Source organism: Ictalurus punctatus, chromosome 10 (genome assembly GCF_001660625.3).
Source record: "Ictalurus punctatus breed USDA103 chromosome 10, Coco_2.0, whole genome shotgun sequence".
Taxonomy (NCBI): domain Eukaryota; kingdom Metazoa; phylum Chordata; class Actinopteri; order Siluriformes; family Ictaluridae; genus Ictalurus; species Ictalurus punctatus.
Window position 1 is genome coordinate 22,846,956 of NC_030425.2, and position 18,906 is coordinate 22,865,861.

General features: G+C 39.0%; 1 protein-coding gene across 4 annotated transcripts in view; it reads left to right on the top strand.

Annotated features, from left to right (window-relative positions):
* Positions 1 to 18,906, top strand: part of strn (striatin, calmodulin binding protein) — a 67,880-nt gene extending 48,974 nt beyond the window's left edge. For 3 of the 4 annotated variants that reach the window (XM_017478342.3, XM_047157996.2, XM_047157994.2), the window contains exons 8-18: positions 2,887 to 2,994; positions 4,392 to 4,535; positions 5,600 to 5,736; positions 7,203 to 7,378; positions 7,487 to 7,534; positions 9,581 to 9,702; positions 9,794 to 9,961; positions 10,553 to 10,699; positions 11,747 to 11,848; positions 14,163 to 14,249; positions 14,358 to 18,906. In XM_017478342.3, coding sequence (XP_017333831.1) covers positions 2,887 to 2,994; positions 4,392 to 4,535; positions 5,600 to 5,736; positions 7,203 to 7,378; positions 7,487 to 7,534; positions 9,581 to 9,702; positions 9,794 to 9,961; positions 10,553 to 10,699; positions 11,747 to 11,848; positions 14,163 to 14,249; positions 14,358 to 14,527 — 1,409 coding nt within the window. In that variant the 3' untranslated portion in view covers positions 14,528 to 18,906. The remainder of the gene's footprint in view (positions 1 to 2,886; positions 2,995 to 4,391; positions 4,536 to 5,599; positions 5,737 to 7,202; positions 7,379 to 7,486; positions 7,535 to 9,580; positions 9,703 to 9,793; positions 9,962 to 10,552; positions 10,700 to 11,746; positions 11,849 to 14,162; positions 14,250 to 14,357) is intronic. The other variant, XM_047157993.2, reaches the window with a different exon arrangement.

Here is an 18,906-nt window from a genome sequence, read left to right on the forward strand (position 1 = left end):
AAAGTCCCTATGAAATCAAAATTGAAGTTTTGTGGCTTTTAGTATGAATATAACAAAATTCACATTTTGAAGATGTATGCATTCAAAATGTATAGTCTCTCTCTCTACCACCAATACGGATCATTCTGCACTACAGCTTCTTATCAGATTTCTGTCTAATCAAATGCTCTCTAGAATCTGAAGTGTCCCACCCCTAACAGTTGTTTCCTGGCTATGAGGTAAGCTAAACATTATTTAAAAAGGGGGAGGAGCCACTTTATATGTCTCGCCCTGTTTCCGTGGAAATTCCGTCAACACAACGAATAATGCTACGCATTTCAAGGCATTTCACAGGGACGTTAAGACATTCTTTATATGTTTGACATATATTCAGTGGCATGTAAAGAACATACAGGTGCAGGTCAAAAATTTTGAATATTGTGGAAAAGTTCATTTTTTCCATAATTTAATTCAAAAAGTGGAGCTTTCATAGATTCTAGATTCATTACACATAAAGTGAAATATTTCAAGCCTTTTTTTTTTGTTTTGTTTTAATCTTGATGATTACGGGGAAAAAAACCTAACTTTTCTTTGATATTGTAATTTTTTGAGATGCACCTGTACTTGTAACTTTAAATAAAAATTTTGCCATTAAAGTCAGATAAAACCTTATAATTCCAGGGTAGCTAGCTTTGCTAACTGCAGGATTTCAAGGCAGGGTAAGTTTTTATATAAATATATATATATATATATATATATATATATATATATATATATATATATATATATATATATATATATATATATATATATATATATAATATATAGGTACAAAGCAAAAATAAACTCGTGAGCTTTATAACATATGCTAGTTGGTTTCTACGTGAAAGCAGTAATTTCAATCCTGTGTGTTTAGAGGTTCAGATATTTATTTATTTTTGAAAAACTGTTGTATATGGAGAACAGTCTTCTTGGGTGTTAATCTTTCTTGTTTGGTTTTGTGTGTGTGTGTGTGTGTCTTATAAGAGAAGAGTGTTTGTTCTTCACACATTGTGTATTTGGGCTGTGACGTGGCTCAGATACAGTTAAGTCTCTCACTCTATCCCTTCAGTCTATAAGAGCCCTGAACTGATTTTCCTCACAGTCTGTCACTGCTGCATTGGATCAGTGACAGGAACTGAAGTACCTTAGATAAAGAAAGCTGAGCCTGGAATAGATTGCAGCTAAATAAAAAAATGTATAATAATACCCTTAATATTAATCTGACTGGGATAAATTTCAGGAACTGATGCACAATGACTTAGTGTTGCACTTTGTGAGTTAACAACAACACATTCTGTTATAGAAAAATAAACAAGGGTGTTATGTGAGACTCGAATCGAAGTTATTGTTGCCACCCTAAACTTGATTATTTTCTTATAAGAGCACATCGCGAATTGTTCTGTTCCTCTCACAGTACAGCAGGTTTTTTTTTTTTTTTTTCGCATGTTTGCATTTTAAACAGCGATGATTTGTATCCATTAATAGCTACGTTTAATGTTATGCAATGCAAATTAGTTCCCGAAGACTTTCCAAACCTCAAATTTACATATTTACCTCTGTTATGCTGACACTGGAGACTCCAGTGTCTCCAGACTTCCATAAGTGTTACAGGTCTCCTTCCAGGAAACTTCACCACTATCAAACATTTTTCTTTGTTAAATAACAATCTCTTCTCTGTTTATTATTAGGCTTAGAGTGTGTGGAGTGTTCACTATACAAATTCCTGTTACTAAGAAATAATAACGTACAAGAAAGAGCGCATTATTATAAACCTGTGCTTTGAATTGCAGAGCAGCTGTTTTAGAAAACACCTTCTGATCAATCAAATTTGGGATTCCAGCTGCTCTGTGCTACAACGTTTAGATAGTTGGTTAGTTTTATCCAATCAAAAACTTGCATCCATCTGTGTTCTACTGGACATTTGGAATATTTATACAAGTCTTCACAGTTTTTCCCCCTTGTATCATTGGCTGTATAGCCCAAAAACAATAAGGGTGTTTTCACACCTGGCTCGTTTGGAGCGTTCGCTTCAGAACCTGGTGCGTTTTGTCACTCGGTTCGGTTCGTTTAGACATACATGAGCACGACAATCACGCTCGGATCAGCACCGACACAATCGGTCCGAGACCACCTGAACAAGTCTGATTGCAAACGAACTCTGGAGCGGTTCGCTTGCAAAATGCCCCAACAAACCAACCCATATAGCTGTGCATGATGGGAACTGCGTTACGTAAAAAGTGTGTTTGTTTTGCTAACAGCTCGCAACATGAATCGCAGTTTAGATTGGATTGACGACGAGGTTAAATGCCTCATTGAAAATTGGTGACGAAGATATTTCTGAATAAACTTTCAAAAACGTATAAAAACACTGAGGTTTACAAGATGTTTAGCGAGCGTCTCAATGAGATGTGTTTTAATCTCTCTGTGGAACATATCAATTAGATCAATTATAATAACTACAGCTAAAACGGAAGCTACAGTAAGCTCGCGGCGCTGCTGACTGTCCATCCTGATGGATGACCGCTATGAGCAGAACCCCAGAACATAAACAGGCGCACTCGGACCAATGAGAGGACAGTTTACTCACATGTGACTTGCTTAAACACATTTTGGTATCTAACTTTAAAAAGTATTTAAAAAGAGGAAATAAAGGAATGTTATTGCAGGTAGGGCACCTAATACGACTTGTACCCCAGAAAATATGGATGAAAGGACCATTATTTCTTTTCAGCTACTACATCCAGGATGTTCCTGTGCTTCACCTGATTAAAACTAAACACTCGTTTGAGATGTACATGGTGCAGCTCGGCTCCAGCTTTGGTGTTTGTGCTCTGAGATTGAATGCTGTCTCCATCCTCCATGTAGAAAAGGAGCCAAACGCCATGACCGAGGCCTGGGAGGTGGACCAGAGCCTGATCTCGAAACTCAAGGAGCAGTACAGGAAGGAGCGCAAGGGCAAAAAGGGGGTGAAGAGTAAGTCTGGCCAGACCTCCACTGCTTCCTGTCTGATCAGACGCTGGTCTGGGAACATTTCTTTAGTTTGGACAGCTCCTTTCAGATCACCTTCACTTCCTCCCTCTTTGTATTTCTGACACCTTTCATTTGCTCTCAGTTCCTTTCCCTGTGTGTGTGTCTGTGTGTGTGTCTGTGTGTGTGTCTGTGTGTGTGTCTGTGTGTGTGTCTGTGTGTGTGTCTGTGTGTGTGTCTGTGTGTGTGTCTGTGTGTGTGTCTGTGTGTGTGTGTGTGTCTCTCTGTCTGTATGTGTCTCTCTGTCTCTGTGTGTGTCTGCCTCTGTGTGTGTCTCTCTGTCTCTGTGTGTGTCTCTCTGTCTCTGTGTGTGTCTGCCTCTCTGTGTGTGTCTCTCTGTCTCTGTGTGTGTCTGTGTCTGTCTGTTTGTCTGTCTGTGTGTGTTGGCACACATGTCTGTCTGAGAGATCACATTATAATGGGATTTCTTTGTAGATTCCATTTCCTTTATTCATCAGCCTATGCCATCGTGCTCGCTCTCTCTCTCTCTCTCTCTCTCTCTCTCTCTCTCTCTCTCTCTCTCTCGCTCTCTCGCTTCTCTCTCATTCTCTTTCTATCCTGCTGTCACCTTTGTTCTTTACTCATTTCTAAATCTCTTATTTATATCCACCAGTGAAACAAATTTTTGATCCAGTGTGAGCTTTTCATTACTCCTTTGTTCTCTCCATCCTTTCTTCTTTCCTTCATTCTTTCCTTCAATCAGTTCTCTCATTTTTGCCTTTTTTCCTTTCTCTCTCCCACATTCTTTCTGTCTCCTTTTTCACGGTTTTGTTTTTCGTTGTTGTTTTTTTTTTTTTTTTTATTAACCCTTTTTCATTATTTTTTTCCTTCCGACTTACTTTTTCATTCCCTCTTAAATTTTCTTTCTATTCTGTTGCAATTTTCATGACCTTTTTTTCCCTCCTGTTTCACACTATTTGCTTTTATTTGACACTTTCTTTCCTTTCCATTTCTTTCACCCTTTCTTTCAGGAGCCTCTGCGGTACAGCGTTATCTTGGTTTATTTCTGTTTGGTTCTTATTCTTTAATCTTGTGCTTTTTGCTCCATTTTTCCTTCCATGGCTCTGCAGCTTTTGCACATCAACACTTTTTTTATTTTGTGAGTTCCGCACACTGCCATAACCAATTTACCGCTGTACCTTAAGCAAGAAACCTTGCCCTTGTGCAGTCTTTCTTCTTCTTCAACATTCCTTTTGATGTTTTTCTCCATTTTTCTGTCCCTTGATGTCATCTTCTTATCTTATCTTCCTAATGTGAATCTTGATTAAGTATTATGTTGCTCCCCTGCTAACCTCACTGTATTACCCCCCCCCCCCCCCCCCCTTGCTTTTGTGTCTGCGCAGGGCCGAACAGGTCTAAACTGCAGGACATGCTGGCTAATCTGAGAGAGGCAGAGGATCTTCCCTCCATGCAGCCCCCTGTGGCTCCTCCTGCCAGACCCAGCTTACCCCGACTCAACGAGCATGATCTCAGCCGTGCTGATGAAGGTGTGATCCGTACTCATACACACACGCACACACACACACTTACAGGTGACAAATTAAAGGAAATTCCAACACAATGTGGGATCAGCTTAGCATTTTTCTTTCACCTTTCTTTTTCCTTCCTTCCTTTAATTCATTCTCTCCAATGTTCCTTCTTTTTTCATTTCATTTATCTTCTTTTTTCATTCTCTCTCTCTCTCTCAATGTGTCTTGCCTTTCTCCTTTTTAATGTTTTTCCTGTCAGTTTTACTTCTAATTCCCTCCTTCCTTCCATTCTCTCTCGTTTTTCTTTGCCCTTTTCTTTCTCCTATCTCCATTTTGATTCTCTACTTTCTTTTTTTATTTCATTCTGTTTTTACTTTTCCCTTATTCAATTTTCCCTCATTTGTATTTTCATTCTTTCTTTCTTTCTTTCCATTCCCCATTTCGTTTTTTACTTGCTTTTTTCTCCTCTTTCTTCTTTCTGTTTTTACATCACTTTTTCTTTTTTTATCGTTCTTTCTTTTACTCTCCTTTTGTATTCTCTCTCAATTTTGTCTTGGCTTTCTTCTTTTTTTATTTTTATTTCCCTCCCTCCCTTTCCCTTCCCTTTCCTTCTTTCCCTCGCTCCCTCCCTCTCCCGTAAATGATCCTCCCCCCCCCCTTCCTTTTTTTCAAATCTTACTTATTCTTCTTACTTATTTTTGAGATCTGGTGTGTGTGTAGATCACAGCATATGAATTACATCATCTTTATCCTCTTCAAATCCTTCAGTGAACCCTCATGTCCTGTAGATGGGGGCGGGGTCATACTGGAAAAGACCACTCCCACCAGGATAGAAATATTTTATCATAGGATAAAGATGATTAGGCAGAAAAACTTTGTTTTGATATGAAGTAAAGTTTGCTGTGACAAGTGGGCAAATAATCATGCCAGCAAAATGAATAAATGCCCCCACACAATAACAGAGACACTAGTTGTCTCTTTAATTTGTCACCTGTCTGTACATATGCTCATTTGCATACCGATGATCAACTCTCTCCTCATGCATGAACTTACAAGCCGCTGTTCGTGTGTGTGTGTTGCAGTGGAAGCTCTTACGTTCCCTCCATCCACTGGTAAATCGTTTATAATGGGAGCGGATGAGGCTCTGGAGAATGAGCTGGGACTGGGAGAGTTGGCTGGACTCACTGTAGCTAATGAAGCTGAGAGTCTGGCCTACGATGTAAGTACCACCTTGTATTGATGTATAAATATTACTGCGCATTAATACACAATGCACTACAACTATTAAATAAACAGTCATCAAATTATTCAGAAATGTTTGTAGTGTAACACTCACACAGCTACAGGTTCTTGAGTTCTATGTAGTGTTTAGAACAGACCATGTAACGCTCCACTGCTTCATTTACAAATGTCATTAAGCACTCAAGGCTTTTAATCAGAATGGAACTGCAGTTGTTTGCTCACTCTGTACACACACACGCGCACACACACGCGCGCGCACGCACACACACACACACACACACACACATAAATCATCATCAAATAACTCTGTAAATCATCATCAAATAACTTCTCTTCCATCAGTTTCTTTTTAGATGTAGATTTGTATTTGGGTTAAAATTGGATCTTTATCTCTTTCGTTCTCCCATGTCCTTTCTTTATTTCCTGTTTTCGTGCTCCTTTTTAAAAAAAAAAAATTATTGATTCTAATTTGTTTTTCAATTCATTGGTTTTTCTTTCTTTTTCCTTTCTTCTCACCTTTTTATCATTTTCTCCTTTTTTTCTTGCCTTTCTTTGTTTTCCTTCTCAAACTGATATTTATTTCTTTCTGTCATATCCTTTCTCTTTCCTCTCTTGCCTCACACCTCTGGGGTTGGGGGTTCGATTCCCACCTCCGCTCTGTGTGCATGGAGTTTGCATTTTCTCCCTGTGCTTCGGGGGTTTCCTCTGGGTACTCCGGGTACAAAGACATGAGCTGTAGACTGATTGGCATTTCCAAATTGTCTGTAGTGTGTGAATGTGTGTTTGATTGTGCCCTGTGATGGGTTGGCACCCTGTCCAGGGTGTCCCCTGCCTTGTGCCCTGAGTTTTCTGGGATAGACTCCAGGCTTCTGCAGGCATGAGCTCATAGATGCCCATGATTGGCTAGTGTCACTGTGATTGACAGGGGAGACAGAATATGCCACCCCTCCCTCCCTAAGGGCATGGCACATTTTGCTTTCTTAGGCTCCTTGCCACAGATGGTTATGGCATTGTCAAGATTTGAGCCTGTGATAACGTCCCCTCCAAAACTACTGGAACAGCAAGGCCAGTTAATTTGATTGTGCTATACACCAAAGACATTTTGTTTTGAGATCAAAAGATTAATATTAGACGAGCGTTTCCAGGAATTTCCTGGTATTTATATCTAGCTGTCTTCAAAGATATAGCACATTTTGTATCAGACCACCCAGTTTTTATGCCAACAAAAGTGTAGGAATGGATATATGTTGTAAATATAGTAAATAATACTTAATATTGGTTGCATATCCCTTATTTGCAATAACTGCATCAAGCCTGTGACCCCAAACCCAAATGTCTTCAGTCTACAGCAAAAACAGATGAATTGGCCTTGCCGTTCCAGTAGTTTCGGAGGGCAAACCTCATGTCTTTTTTGCTAAGCTGACGTCATTTGCTTCCTCTCAGATCACCAACAACAAAGACGCTCTGAGGAAGACGTGGAACCCCAAGTTCACCCTGAGGAGCCATTTTGACTCCATCCGCAGTCTGGCATTCCACCCTCAAGAGCCGGTACTAGTCACCGCTTCGGAGGATCACACGCTGAAGATGTGGAACCTGCAGAAAACGGCTCCTGCCAAAAAGTATGAGTCAAAGGACAGCAGCTGACCTTTAGTAATTCTGTTGAGTGAAAATGACATACAGATATATTACCGTTAACATCGTCGTCTGTCTCCCGCCTTTCTGTTCAGATGTGCTGCTCTCGATGTGGAGCCCATTTACACATTCCGAGCTCACAGGTGAGTTTGTGAGAACCTCAGTCTTGAACACAGACACACAGGGTTGAGTCTTTTCAGACATCATGCTCACTGTGCCTTGTTATGTACAGCAGCACACTGTGGACATGTCACGACTACATGCACCACCTCCTTAAAACCTTTTTTACACACCGTGTGTTTATCAGCCTGGCTTTCATCACAAGTGACTGAGTGGCTCTTGGCAGAAAAACAGGAACATTGTGACTAATTATTTAACCAGCTGTTAATATTGCTGGTTTCCTTTTCACTTGGGGAGGACAGTGTGTGCTCTTGGCATCCTAACATGTTTAAAGTTTTATTTTAAATAGCAGTTATTTTTGCTCAGGATTTTGGATTTTTCAGTGTAAATGTGCACTAAATCAACAGTTCGTGCAAGATGAAGACAAGCCATCATTCACTAACATCCGCTAGGAAAACATAGCCACCACGGCAAGAATGTAATACATATGCATATTGATTCTTACAACGTCGATCAAGTGAGAATTGTAAATCTCAATTCTAAGTCAAAAACCTTTTGTTACGATACTATACCAGCTGGAGAATCATGATACCATGCAATATTGTGTTAATTCATCATTCAAATCTACAAAATGAACCCAATTTACAGAAATATCATGAAAACAGACAAAGCAGATTTTCCTCTCAATACGTTATTAATGAGAATGAATAACTGGCTGTTGGAAAAACTCAACAACAATCATACAGTTGGCGAGCGACTAATTCAACGTGCCACATATTTCATCTGTTGTTTCCTCGAGCAAAGAAATCATACAAATGGAAATTGTCCTCAGAGGACTAATAATGAACACATCATTAGGAATAAATAACTGAGTTTGGAAATGAACTCGCTTACAATCAAATTTTTACAGGGTTCGTACAGATGGTTCATAATGAAATTCTAGGTCTTTCAAAGACTTTTCAAGCACTGTTTTTATGTTGTTGTTTGTTTTCAAGGACCATACAAGAGTGATTGTCATGTTGACGAGTATTAAATAGTGACTGAAACGCAGCCCATTAATACTACATATTAACCAGCAGTCACTTCCAAGCCATTTCCAGACTGCTGCTAAAATCCTGATTTTATAACCATGACGTCCTCTGACAAAATCACCACACATATAAGGTAAAGACAATGGCTGTGCTGCGATTTCAATGATATTTACATGTAAGATGATCACTCGGAGAGAAAGGTAGAAGTTAATGAATGTGCTGCTCTGCCCTGCCCCTCACTGAACAGAGTAGCCACAGAGAGAGGTGCACCCGTGCCGGGAAAGCAGGACCTCGCACTCGTTGGGTTGTACTGGCGACCCTCTTCTACGGAAAGTAGCTACCCAAAAAGGGTTACCCAAAAAGTCGCGAGATTTGTCGCTAGGTGCTTTTTTTTTTTTTTGAGGATAGGAGAAGTGGACCTGAGCTGCCTCTGTTAAAGTGAATGAGGGAGTAGTGGGAGGAGGGGGAGGGGCTGCAGCCGGGTGTCATATCTTGAGTGAAGGGATTGTATCGTGCTCTATCGAAAATAAACATTTTAAAGTTATTTAGCGATTTCATATTTATTAACTTTTTATAATTCAAGCACTTTTTAAGCACCACTAGATAGAAAACAGCTAAAAGTGGCTTTTCAAGGTTTTCCAGTACTTAAATTTCAAAAAGCCATATTCAAGTATTTCAGGCACCTTGTACGAACCCTGATTTTATTATTTACACACAGCGGTTAGCGTAATCTTAGCTCGCTTGGTAGCAAACAGGAAATCTTTAAAGATTAAAGTATTAATGAAGAATTTTGGTTAAATGAAGTGTCACTAACCTTTGTGTATTCTGCAAAAGCAGTGAGATGTGTCACTTTAGCGAAAAGAGTATTAACTGCCGCACATTCAACATTACTTACGGTACTACCGTATTGATCATACTACCGTTTAAACAATACAGTGGCATCGGCGGTGTTTTGAAGCTTATGTCGCGATACCACCGTAGTACCGGTATTACGTGCGACCCTAGATTATAAAGGTAACACTGTGTTCTTCTCTGTAGGGGTGCAGTTCTGTGTGTGGTCATGAGCAGTAACGGGGAGCAGTGCTTCAGTGGAGGAGTGGACGGTACCATTCAGAGCTGGAACACTCCTAATCCCAATATTGACCCCTACGACTCATATGGTACATTCCATTCTTGCACCTTTCAAGCTTTAGGTACATCAAACATTTGTTTTCTCTCTAAACAGTCTGTGTCTGTCTCTGGCTGTGACAGAGCCGTCTGTGCTGAGGGGGGCGCTGTGTGGTCACACTGATTCAGTGTGGGGTTTAGTCTACAGCTCGGCCCACCAGCGGCTGCTGTCCTGTTCGGCAGACGGGACTGTACGACTTTGGGATGCTGCAGACACCTCACCCGCCCTTGCCATCTTTAACGAGGACACGGGTAACAGTGCAAACTTTAAATCTCATCCTCATTCACACGTACAGAATTCCTCATTAATAACACTTCAAATATACATATTAATCCTCATCAGATCTCAATGTGTATTATGCCTCTGTAATACCTCATTAAGGCATTCTCATTGTAGCACACAGTCATGCCCCATTAATGATACATCCATAATGCATCCTCATTCTAGAAAACACTCATTATGCCCTATTAATGATGCCTCAATAAAACTTTCCCGTTGTAGAACACATGCCTCATGCTGCATTAATACCTTAATAAAACCTCGTCATTCCAGAACATGTTCATTTTGCTTCTTTAATCATACATTATTAAAATGTTGTCATACTACAGGGTGTCTCCATACACAGGGAAAATTAACACTTTTTAGTAAAATGTGACATTATTTATAAATTAATAATAATCTAATAAACACACGAGTCATCTGTATTATCATCTGTATTACTCATGATGAACTTTATAACACATCTGGTGTTGTGTGTGTGTGTGTGTGTGTGTGTGTGTGTGTGTGTGTGTGTGTGTGTGTGTGTGTGTGTGTGTGTGTGTGTGTGTGTGTGTGTGTGTTAGATCTGGGTATCCCGTCCTCTGTGGATCTGGTGTGTAGTGAGGCAGCTCACATGGTGACAGCCTTTAGTAACGGCAGGACAGGAATCTTCAATATGGAGACGCGGCAGCTGGTGCTGGAGCTGGAGTCTCAGAACGCAGGGGAGCCAGGTACAGCCGCACACACACACACACACACACACACACACACACACACATACAAATCTGCCATGAGCTGAAATGTTTGAGCTCTTTTTTATATATATCTACTTGGTTCTGTCTTGAACTTCTGTGCTTAAAGTGCACTTGGTGTGAAAGTAAGGTGGACCGATTCTTGAGAGTTGGACGGCTTTTCCTTTAATGCGGGAGCTCAGATATGAAGCGCACAGGACAAAAGTGTAGCTATTTGGGTACTTCAGGAGCATTTCATTTCTGTGTTTACATTCACTGGTTTAGTAAATACACAGTACAAAAACGTCTACTGACTGTTAGGTTATTATAAATGCATTGCTTCAGTGTTTACATAAAGTTCGTTAGATTTTCAATCCTATGTTGTGGCAGTTAAAACGTTCATGAAGTTAGAATTTTGACCAGCGTCAGAGCATACACCGCTACAACTGACATATTGAGCTGAAATTCAGTAACGCTTTGGCTGTGAGTTTAATATTTCTGTTCATTAGTTCCCTGTTATGCGTGTCGAACAGTAAACATGTGCGCTCTCCACTGACAGGAGTGAAGTTTAATTACTGTGAAAAGAATTCGATTAGATTTGAACCCACATTTAGACTTTTGTTCCCTTTTCCTAGCAGATAACCAAACAATTGTTCATTAACTCCTATGGATATTGGAATGTTAAAAACAATTTTAAAAGCAAACAAAACAAAGCAGAATCCACATGTCTATTAGAAGAAAAATGCAAATTGCTGTGGAACTTTTCTCATATTGGAGCTTTCGTCATGTGGATCTTAGAAACAGTAGAATAATGAAAGAGTAAGCACCAGTGCATCATGCACAGACCCACTATCTTCTGGTGATAGAGCTGTAATACAGTTTAGATACCATAACTTACTTTTTCTCATTGTTGCTACATATATCAGCATGCGTGCGTTATTGAGTGACTTAAACGTTTTGGAGCAAAGACAGATATTCAGCTATTTTCATTCCCTATGATATGTGGTATCACATTTTGGCTGTGTGTATTTGTGTGTTATTCTTCAGATGCCCTTCGTCAGATAAACAAAGTGCTGAGCCACCCGACACTGCCCATCACCATCACAGCACAGGAAGACCGCCACATCCGCTTCTTCGACAACAACACAGGTAGTTCAGGCACTGTGTGTGTGTAACTCCATCAGCAGTTTAGACCAGGGATATTTAAACTATGGGGTGTGGATGGAATGGAAAATGCCATAAAATAAGTATTTAAATCACTGTTCTAAACCTTGACACATTTTACATACAAGCTCTACAAGCGCAATCTTCTTGTTTTCCCCTTAATAAGAATGGCAGATTGATATAAATCTAGAATGAGTGACAGTTGAGCAGATGTGTTTTAGTTCTTTGCTTGAAAGATTGGCTGTCACACCACCCTCGCTTATTAAGGAGGGGCTCATGAGGAAAACGTTGAAATAAGTCTGATTTAGATGCTCACACTTTCATGGCTTTGCCAAGAAACATATCTGACAGGAGCGTCGTTGTTGTTGATGAATGCTTTGACCAAAAATGACATTTACACAGTTTTCTCTTCATTCCAAATATAAACTCAACAAAAAAAAAAACAGAACGTGCTCTCACATTCAACTGCTTTTATTTCCAGCACATTTTTTAACATGTATAAATATTTGTATTAACCTAAAAAAGATTCAACAAACGGAACAAGTTTCACAGACATTTGACGAACAGAAATGGAATAATGATTCCCTGAACAAAGGGGGGGGTCAATATTAAAAGTAACAGTCAGTATGCGGTGTCCTCCAGCTGCTTTAAGTACTACAGTGCATCTCATCCTCATGCACTGCACCAGATTTGTCAGTTCTTGCTGTGAGATGTTACCCCACTCTTCCACCAAGTTCTCGATCACATCTCGGGGGGACACATGGTTGCTTGTAATTTTCCACTGCAAGGACGATCAGCTGTCCTTCCACCTTAATGCCTCATTCTAGAACATTTCATATGCCTCAATCTTTATTTACATTATCATACTCAACCCAGTCATGTCCTATTCATAACAACGTATTAAAACATCATCGTTACATCACACTACAGGTCGACCGATAGTGGATTTTACCGATACCAATAACTAGGTTGGGCAGTACCTGCCGATAACCGATTAATCAACCGATTTAAAGTAACGATTTAAAATGGTTACTGAATGAAAACATAACACTCAAAGTAAAATATTGCTGAACTTTATTACAAAAATAAAGAATACTGACTGTACCAGGAAAATATATTGTACTTTTTTAAATGTAATAAATATTAATGTATACTAATTATTAATAAATATTAAAATAAACAAAATATATACATCCAAACTAAACCAAAAAGTAACACTCCAAATAAAAACAGAGACATGCAAAATTAAGTAAAAACACTTCAAGTAACACAACAAAATTTGCCAGTGATAGTTTTTATTTCGTCTCTAGAGGCCGCTCTTATACTGTATAATGACGGCGGACCCTTCCCTCAGCCGCTCCTGCAATAGACGCAAGCAGGAAAGACTATCGGTGTGGATTTGTCCCGATAACCGATAGTTCCAGCAATCAGTTATCGGTGCCGATTAGTCAGTAAAACCGATCAATCGGTCGACCTCTATAGCACACCATGCATTGTGTACAATCTCCCTAAAACACCCTCATTCTAGAACACACATTATACCTCATTAATACCTTAATAAAGCATTCTCTTTTTAGATCTTGCCTCACACCTTCCTTCTAAAACATGTCTTATTGGTAATCTCATTAAAATATTTTTTGATCATTTTGCCTCCAAGTGCCGCACCTGAAAAGCATTCCTCCGATCAACTAGAGGTGGCTAGTTCAAATCCTGATGATGCCACAGCCATCCATAGCTGGGAGAAAAACTGGCCGTACTCTCTGGGTGGGAGGGATGGTATACTTACTCTCCCCTGTCAATCACAGTGGCACTAGCCAATCGCGGGCATCTGTAAGTTCGTGTATGCAGAAGAAGATGAATTGTGCTCTCCTCCGAGTGTGTTATACTGCATGAGAAGCAGTTCGAAAAGATGAGGTTGGCTTCAAGTTTCTCAGAGGAAGCATGTGTTAGCCTTCACCTGATACGAGAGAGCTGGCTGGTGGGAGGGAGCTGACCAAGTCCAAATTAGGGACAAAATGCAGGTTCCATTCTAGACATTATGCCTCATTAATGATACCTTATTAAAACATCATGATTGTAGAACATGCACATTATGCCTCATTAATACTCATTATACGCCATTCCCATTCTTGTGTAAAATTCCGTTATACTCCATTTTCATTCTAAAATGCCTGTTATGCTACATTCTCAACCAAATTATTTATTTAACTCTTCCCCTGGGGATTGTTTGAAGGATTGTTATTAACTGAAGTAAATAATGCCTGATGTATAAACCCTGCCTGTTATTGTTCATCGTTAGGAAAACTTATTCACTCCATGGTGGCTCATCTGGACGCTGTGACCAGCTTAGCAGTGGATCCTAATGGCCTCTACCTGATGTCTGGTAGTAAGTGTTCACGGCTCATTGGAGGCTGTTTTTTCTGATGGTTTTTTTCTTTTTATATCTCAGATCAGTTTGGTTGGAATGGAAAAGTCAAATCTCTTTACATCTCAGGTCACGACTGCTCCATCCGTCTGTGGAACATGGAGAGCAAGACATGCATTCAGGAGTTCACGGCTCACAGGAAGAAGTTTGACGAGTCGATCAACGATGTGGCGTTCCACCCCACCAAGTGCTACATCGGCAGTGCCGGAGCCGACGCCCTCGCCAAAGTCTTCGTATGACCTCTGACCTCTGTGGCCTTGAGGAAAGGACGTGGATCCTAACGGCAAAGACAGGAGTTGCCTTTTAGACAGAGGCTTTCCCTCCTTGCTTTGGAATTTGTGATGATGATTCAAGCGAAGGCTTGTCAGGTGGACGTCACTCCAGCCCTCTTTACACACAAACCCCCGTCTGAAACGCATAAAACCTCGTCCAGGCAGGCCTGGGTGGGGGAATAGGACGGAGCCACAACACTGCAGCTTAGTACAAACACTCTCTTTGGGAAGTCCAGAGACTAAGCCTGCTGGAGAGAACCTCTTCATGGAAGTGTGTATATATATGTGTGTGTGTGTGTGTGTGTGTGTGTGTGTGTGTGTGTGTGTGTGTGTGTGTATGTGTGTGTGTGTGTGTGTGTGTATCCGTTCACTCCTCTCCTCTCCAGCATGACAGGGTTGCCCTTAGAGCCGTTCCCACTTTGTCAGCCTCACAGGAAGTCAGGTGCTTCCCACACCGTTCGTTCGTTTTTACTTCTTCCTTTCTTTTTCTGCTTTCTAAAAAGAGAAAGGTCAGAGAACTTAAGGCTCTTGGACTAGATGGTCTGTGTGATGTTCTCTCAGTGTAAACTGTTCGATGACGACGTGCCTTTGTTTCCAAACACAGTCTCGGTAAACAGCGGTAACTATACATAGGTCTCAGTCAAGCTCAGGCTGGAGGGAGTCGTCCCAGTTTATCGGCTCTTGACACGCAGAGGGCCGTGCTGTAACATAATAATCATCATTCCTCGTTTCTTAGTTTTCTGACACTGTGGGTTTTCCATGGATTAGTCTGAGCAAGTGTCTGCAGTAGGGGTAGGGAAATACAGCATATTTTTCATGAGCACTGCAACTTGGTTCACCATGCTGATAGAAAATGTTATTTTGAAATGAATGAATGGCTTTGATATTAATCACTGAGGGAGAGCGTAAAGGAATACACCAGCGTTTTTCATTCTCGTTACTATCCACCAGGTCAGTAGCATACGTGCAGATTACCATGGATAAGACTACTATGGAGAAGATTTTGGCCTGTTGTTGTATAGAGAAAAGAGCAAAACGCTGTTTAGTCAAAATTCACTTAGAATAAAAATCTAAGGGTGGATGTTAAATTTCAGTACTCGAGGTGAATAAATCAAATCTGCCACTATATGATGCAAAAAGACAACCATTACACTCTAGCAATAAACGGCTTTTTTCAAAGCTGTTCTCACTTTCTAAAATCAGAGCAATGCAGTAAAATATTGTTCTTCTTACTTACACTGCATTCTTTCCTCTGAAAAAATATTCCCATCTCTGAAAGGATGAATTATACAGATTTCAAGCTCAATTTATTAATATCTTTGACTAAAAAAAATAAACACCGCACTGTGTAAAACATAAAATTCATACACAAACATGAAGATCATTTACTATAAAGAGCAGAAAACCAAGAAATAATTAAATGAAAGTAATATTTTGCATTTCTGGTGTTTTATGAATGAAATCGGCCTGTAGGTTGTTCTAAGCATCTTGGAGAACCTGCTGTTCTGCAGTTGCTTCTGAGTGTGCAGATCCCAGAACAGTCGTGATGGTTTTATCTGAAAGGTGGTCAAAAAGGGGGTCGTTTTCGTAGCATGTCATTTTATAGAAAATTGATGATTGCAGACAAAATTTTTTGCTCATTTCTGACTCTGTGACGCACATTCAACAAAATCTGTATAAAAACTGTAGTGTGTCTTTTAGGTATCAAGATATTTTGCATAACTGATTTATGAATTTATTGACTGCCCCCAACAACTGCCCTTAGGCTTCCATTATAAGTGAAATTATATTAAATAGGTTTTCTGTTCTTTTCTCAGTACAGGGAAATTTTGGTCTGTGGTAATCACACATACATTACAGGTGCAGTGGATAGCTGCTAGATAAAACAACTAAAGTATTCCTTTAAGGAAAATAAACAAACAACTGAAGTATTCCTTTAAGTATGAATTGTAAGCAAGATGTACTTGTATTCGGCGAATATTACAATGTCGGATCACATTACTTTAAATATCAAATCCACACCCTGAGGTTTCTGGCGTTTCTCACTCTACATGATGTGAAGATTTTGACTCGGTTCAGATTCGCTGCTTGTCTTAAGGCTGGAGGCTCAGAGTTCTGAGGTTCTGTAAAGTTAATCAATCCGTCAATGAGTTGAAACTTATTTTTGTTTTCTGCGACATATTTTTAAACAATCGTTTCTTTTCTTCCATTCGCAGAGTGCTCTCCTTTTGAAGACATTTTTTTAAAAATAGCTATAATATTTCATTATAATATAATATAATAATGTACTGTTATTATGTTATAAATATTTGAATATTATTCCTAATTCAGTTAAAGTTTATCCAGGACTCGACTTGTAAATAGAATGACTAAAGTAAATTATTTATTGAACCATTTACCGCATTTCTCTGTGGCTTTACATCTAAATACGAATGGATTTTATTGTATTGTGTCTAATTTCTAAAGCACCTTTAAATAGCTAGTTAACCCCCTCTCCCCCCCAAAAAAAAAACACAAAACAAAACAAACAAAACTGTATGATCTAATTGTTCTATAGGTTTCTATACGTTTATATTACAGTATTTATTGGAAGCATTAGGTTGTGATATCTAAGCGTGTTTTAGTTTTAACCGTGTCCTCGTTCATAAAGAGGACCTCCAACTGATCTGATCTGATCTAATAGAATTGTACATTTTGTGCAATGGCTACAGTCTAATCTTTTCTGTTCCAGGGTTTTTATTTTGTTTCGGTTGGATGCTTGTGCGGATTGTTTTGTACACAGGGAACGTAAGACATCACTATCGTGTAATGCTAACGTTGTAATGTTCCAACAGAAATAGTGAAGTCCGATTCAGTCTGTCATCATGTGATTAATTAAATAGCCTAGATTTAGATTAGATGTTAAAATGGATGATACTCATGAAAGGTCGCAAATTCGGCCGATCTTCTTTTTGCAGTGTATTTAAATGAACCTCAGACAAGCTGTACCAGAACTGCAGCGATTCAGCTCAGCTTTTTCAGGTTTAAGGGATCGATCTGTTTTTTGTTTTTTTTTGTTTTTTTAAAGGATTTCTTTTTGTTATTTATGTATTATTAGCTTTTTTGTTTGTTTGTTTGTTTAAGCCAAATGGATGACGATGATAATGATGATGATGATGATGATGATGATTATTATTATTATTATTATTATTATTATTATTATTATTATTTAAGCCACCTGCAGTGGGGACATGTGGGTTAATCTGTGTGTTTGGATGATCAGGAGTTTTGAGAATTCATGATATGTCTGAATTCAGAGAACAAAACCCTTTTCTCAAATCAAACTCTTTTGCACACTCCTGCTTTGACGATATGATCTACCTGAAGGGGTGGCTCTGTATGATTTGAAATATATATTTTATATAGAGTTGCGTGGAACAAATACTAGTTATTTTTATTTACTTACTGTACGTTTGGTGACGGAGGCTGAAAATGAATCTTAAGCCAGATGTGATGCAGATTGATAGATTAATATTTTTAAAGATTTTTGGGTTGTTGTTGTTTTTTTGTGTCTGTGATTACTTGAAACATTTTGGAGTGTTTCTTTTAGGGTGCCTGTCTAATTGTTTTTTTTTTTATGTTGATGGGTGAAGTTATGCTCATTTTCACAAATTGTATGCCTTTTAATCGATGACGCGAGCACTACAAAGCAAAAGGAAAGTCTGTCTTATGTGCTTTTGCTGTCTTTAGTTTCAGGTTATTAAATTTTAAATAATGGAGATTAAAGGGTTTTTTTTGTTTGTTTGTTTTTGCTACTTCACCAAATGGAGGAATAGTATTAAGTAGATTGCAGGGGTGTGTGCGTGCGTGCGTGTGTGTATGTGTGTGTACATGTGCGTTCTGTACTGCTAAGTATATCCTTTTGTTCTTTCAGGAGCAGAATGATTTTAGAAATTCACTATGTATAGTTTTTAAGTGTTTGCAAACGATTTATGAACACGAAATGCAGTGTGAATTAAAGTACACAAAAAGCTATGAAGCGTTATGCAGTGATGCATGGTTTTAAAGGAACAGTTCAGCCAAAAGTGAAATGTACGCCGTTTTCCACTTGCACCAAACATACTCAGTGAGCCAGGTCGTGTTTTCAATCTTTTTTTTTTTCTTTTTCTTTTTTTTTTTGTATATAAAAGGCTTCTTTAGTTATACGCCATCACCTCCGTCTGTTGGCCTGTTGTTAACAAATAATGAAATTCTTCATTTTAAACTAACAATTTTAACTTAAATTAGAATTAAATCACAGCACAGCTGTATACGGTCATCTTGCTATTTGATGCAACTCTTTAAAAAAAAAAAAAAAAGAAAAGAAA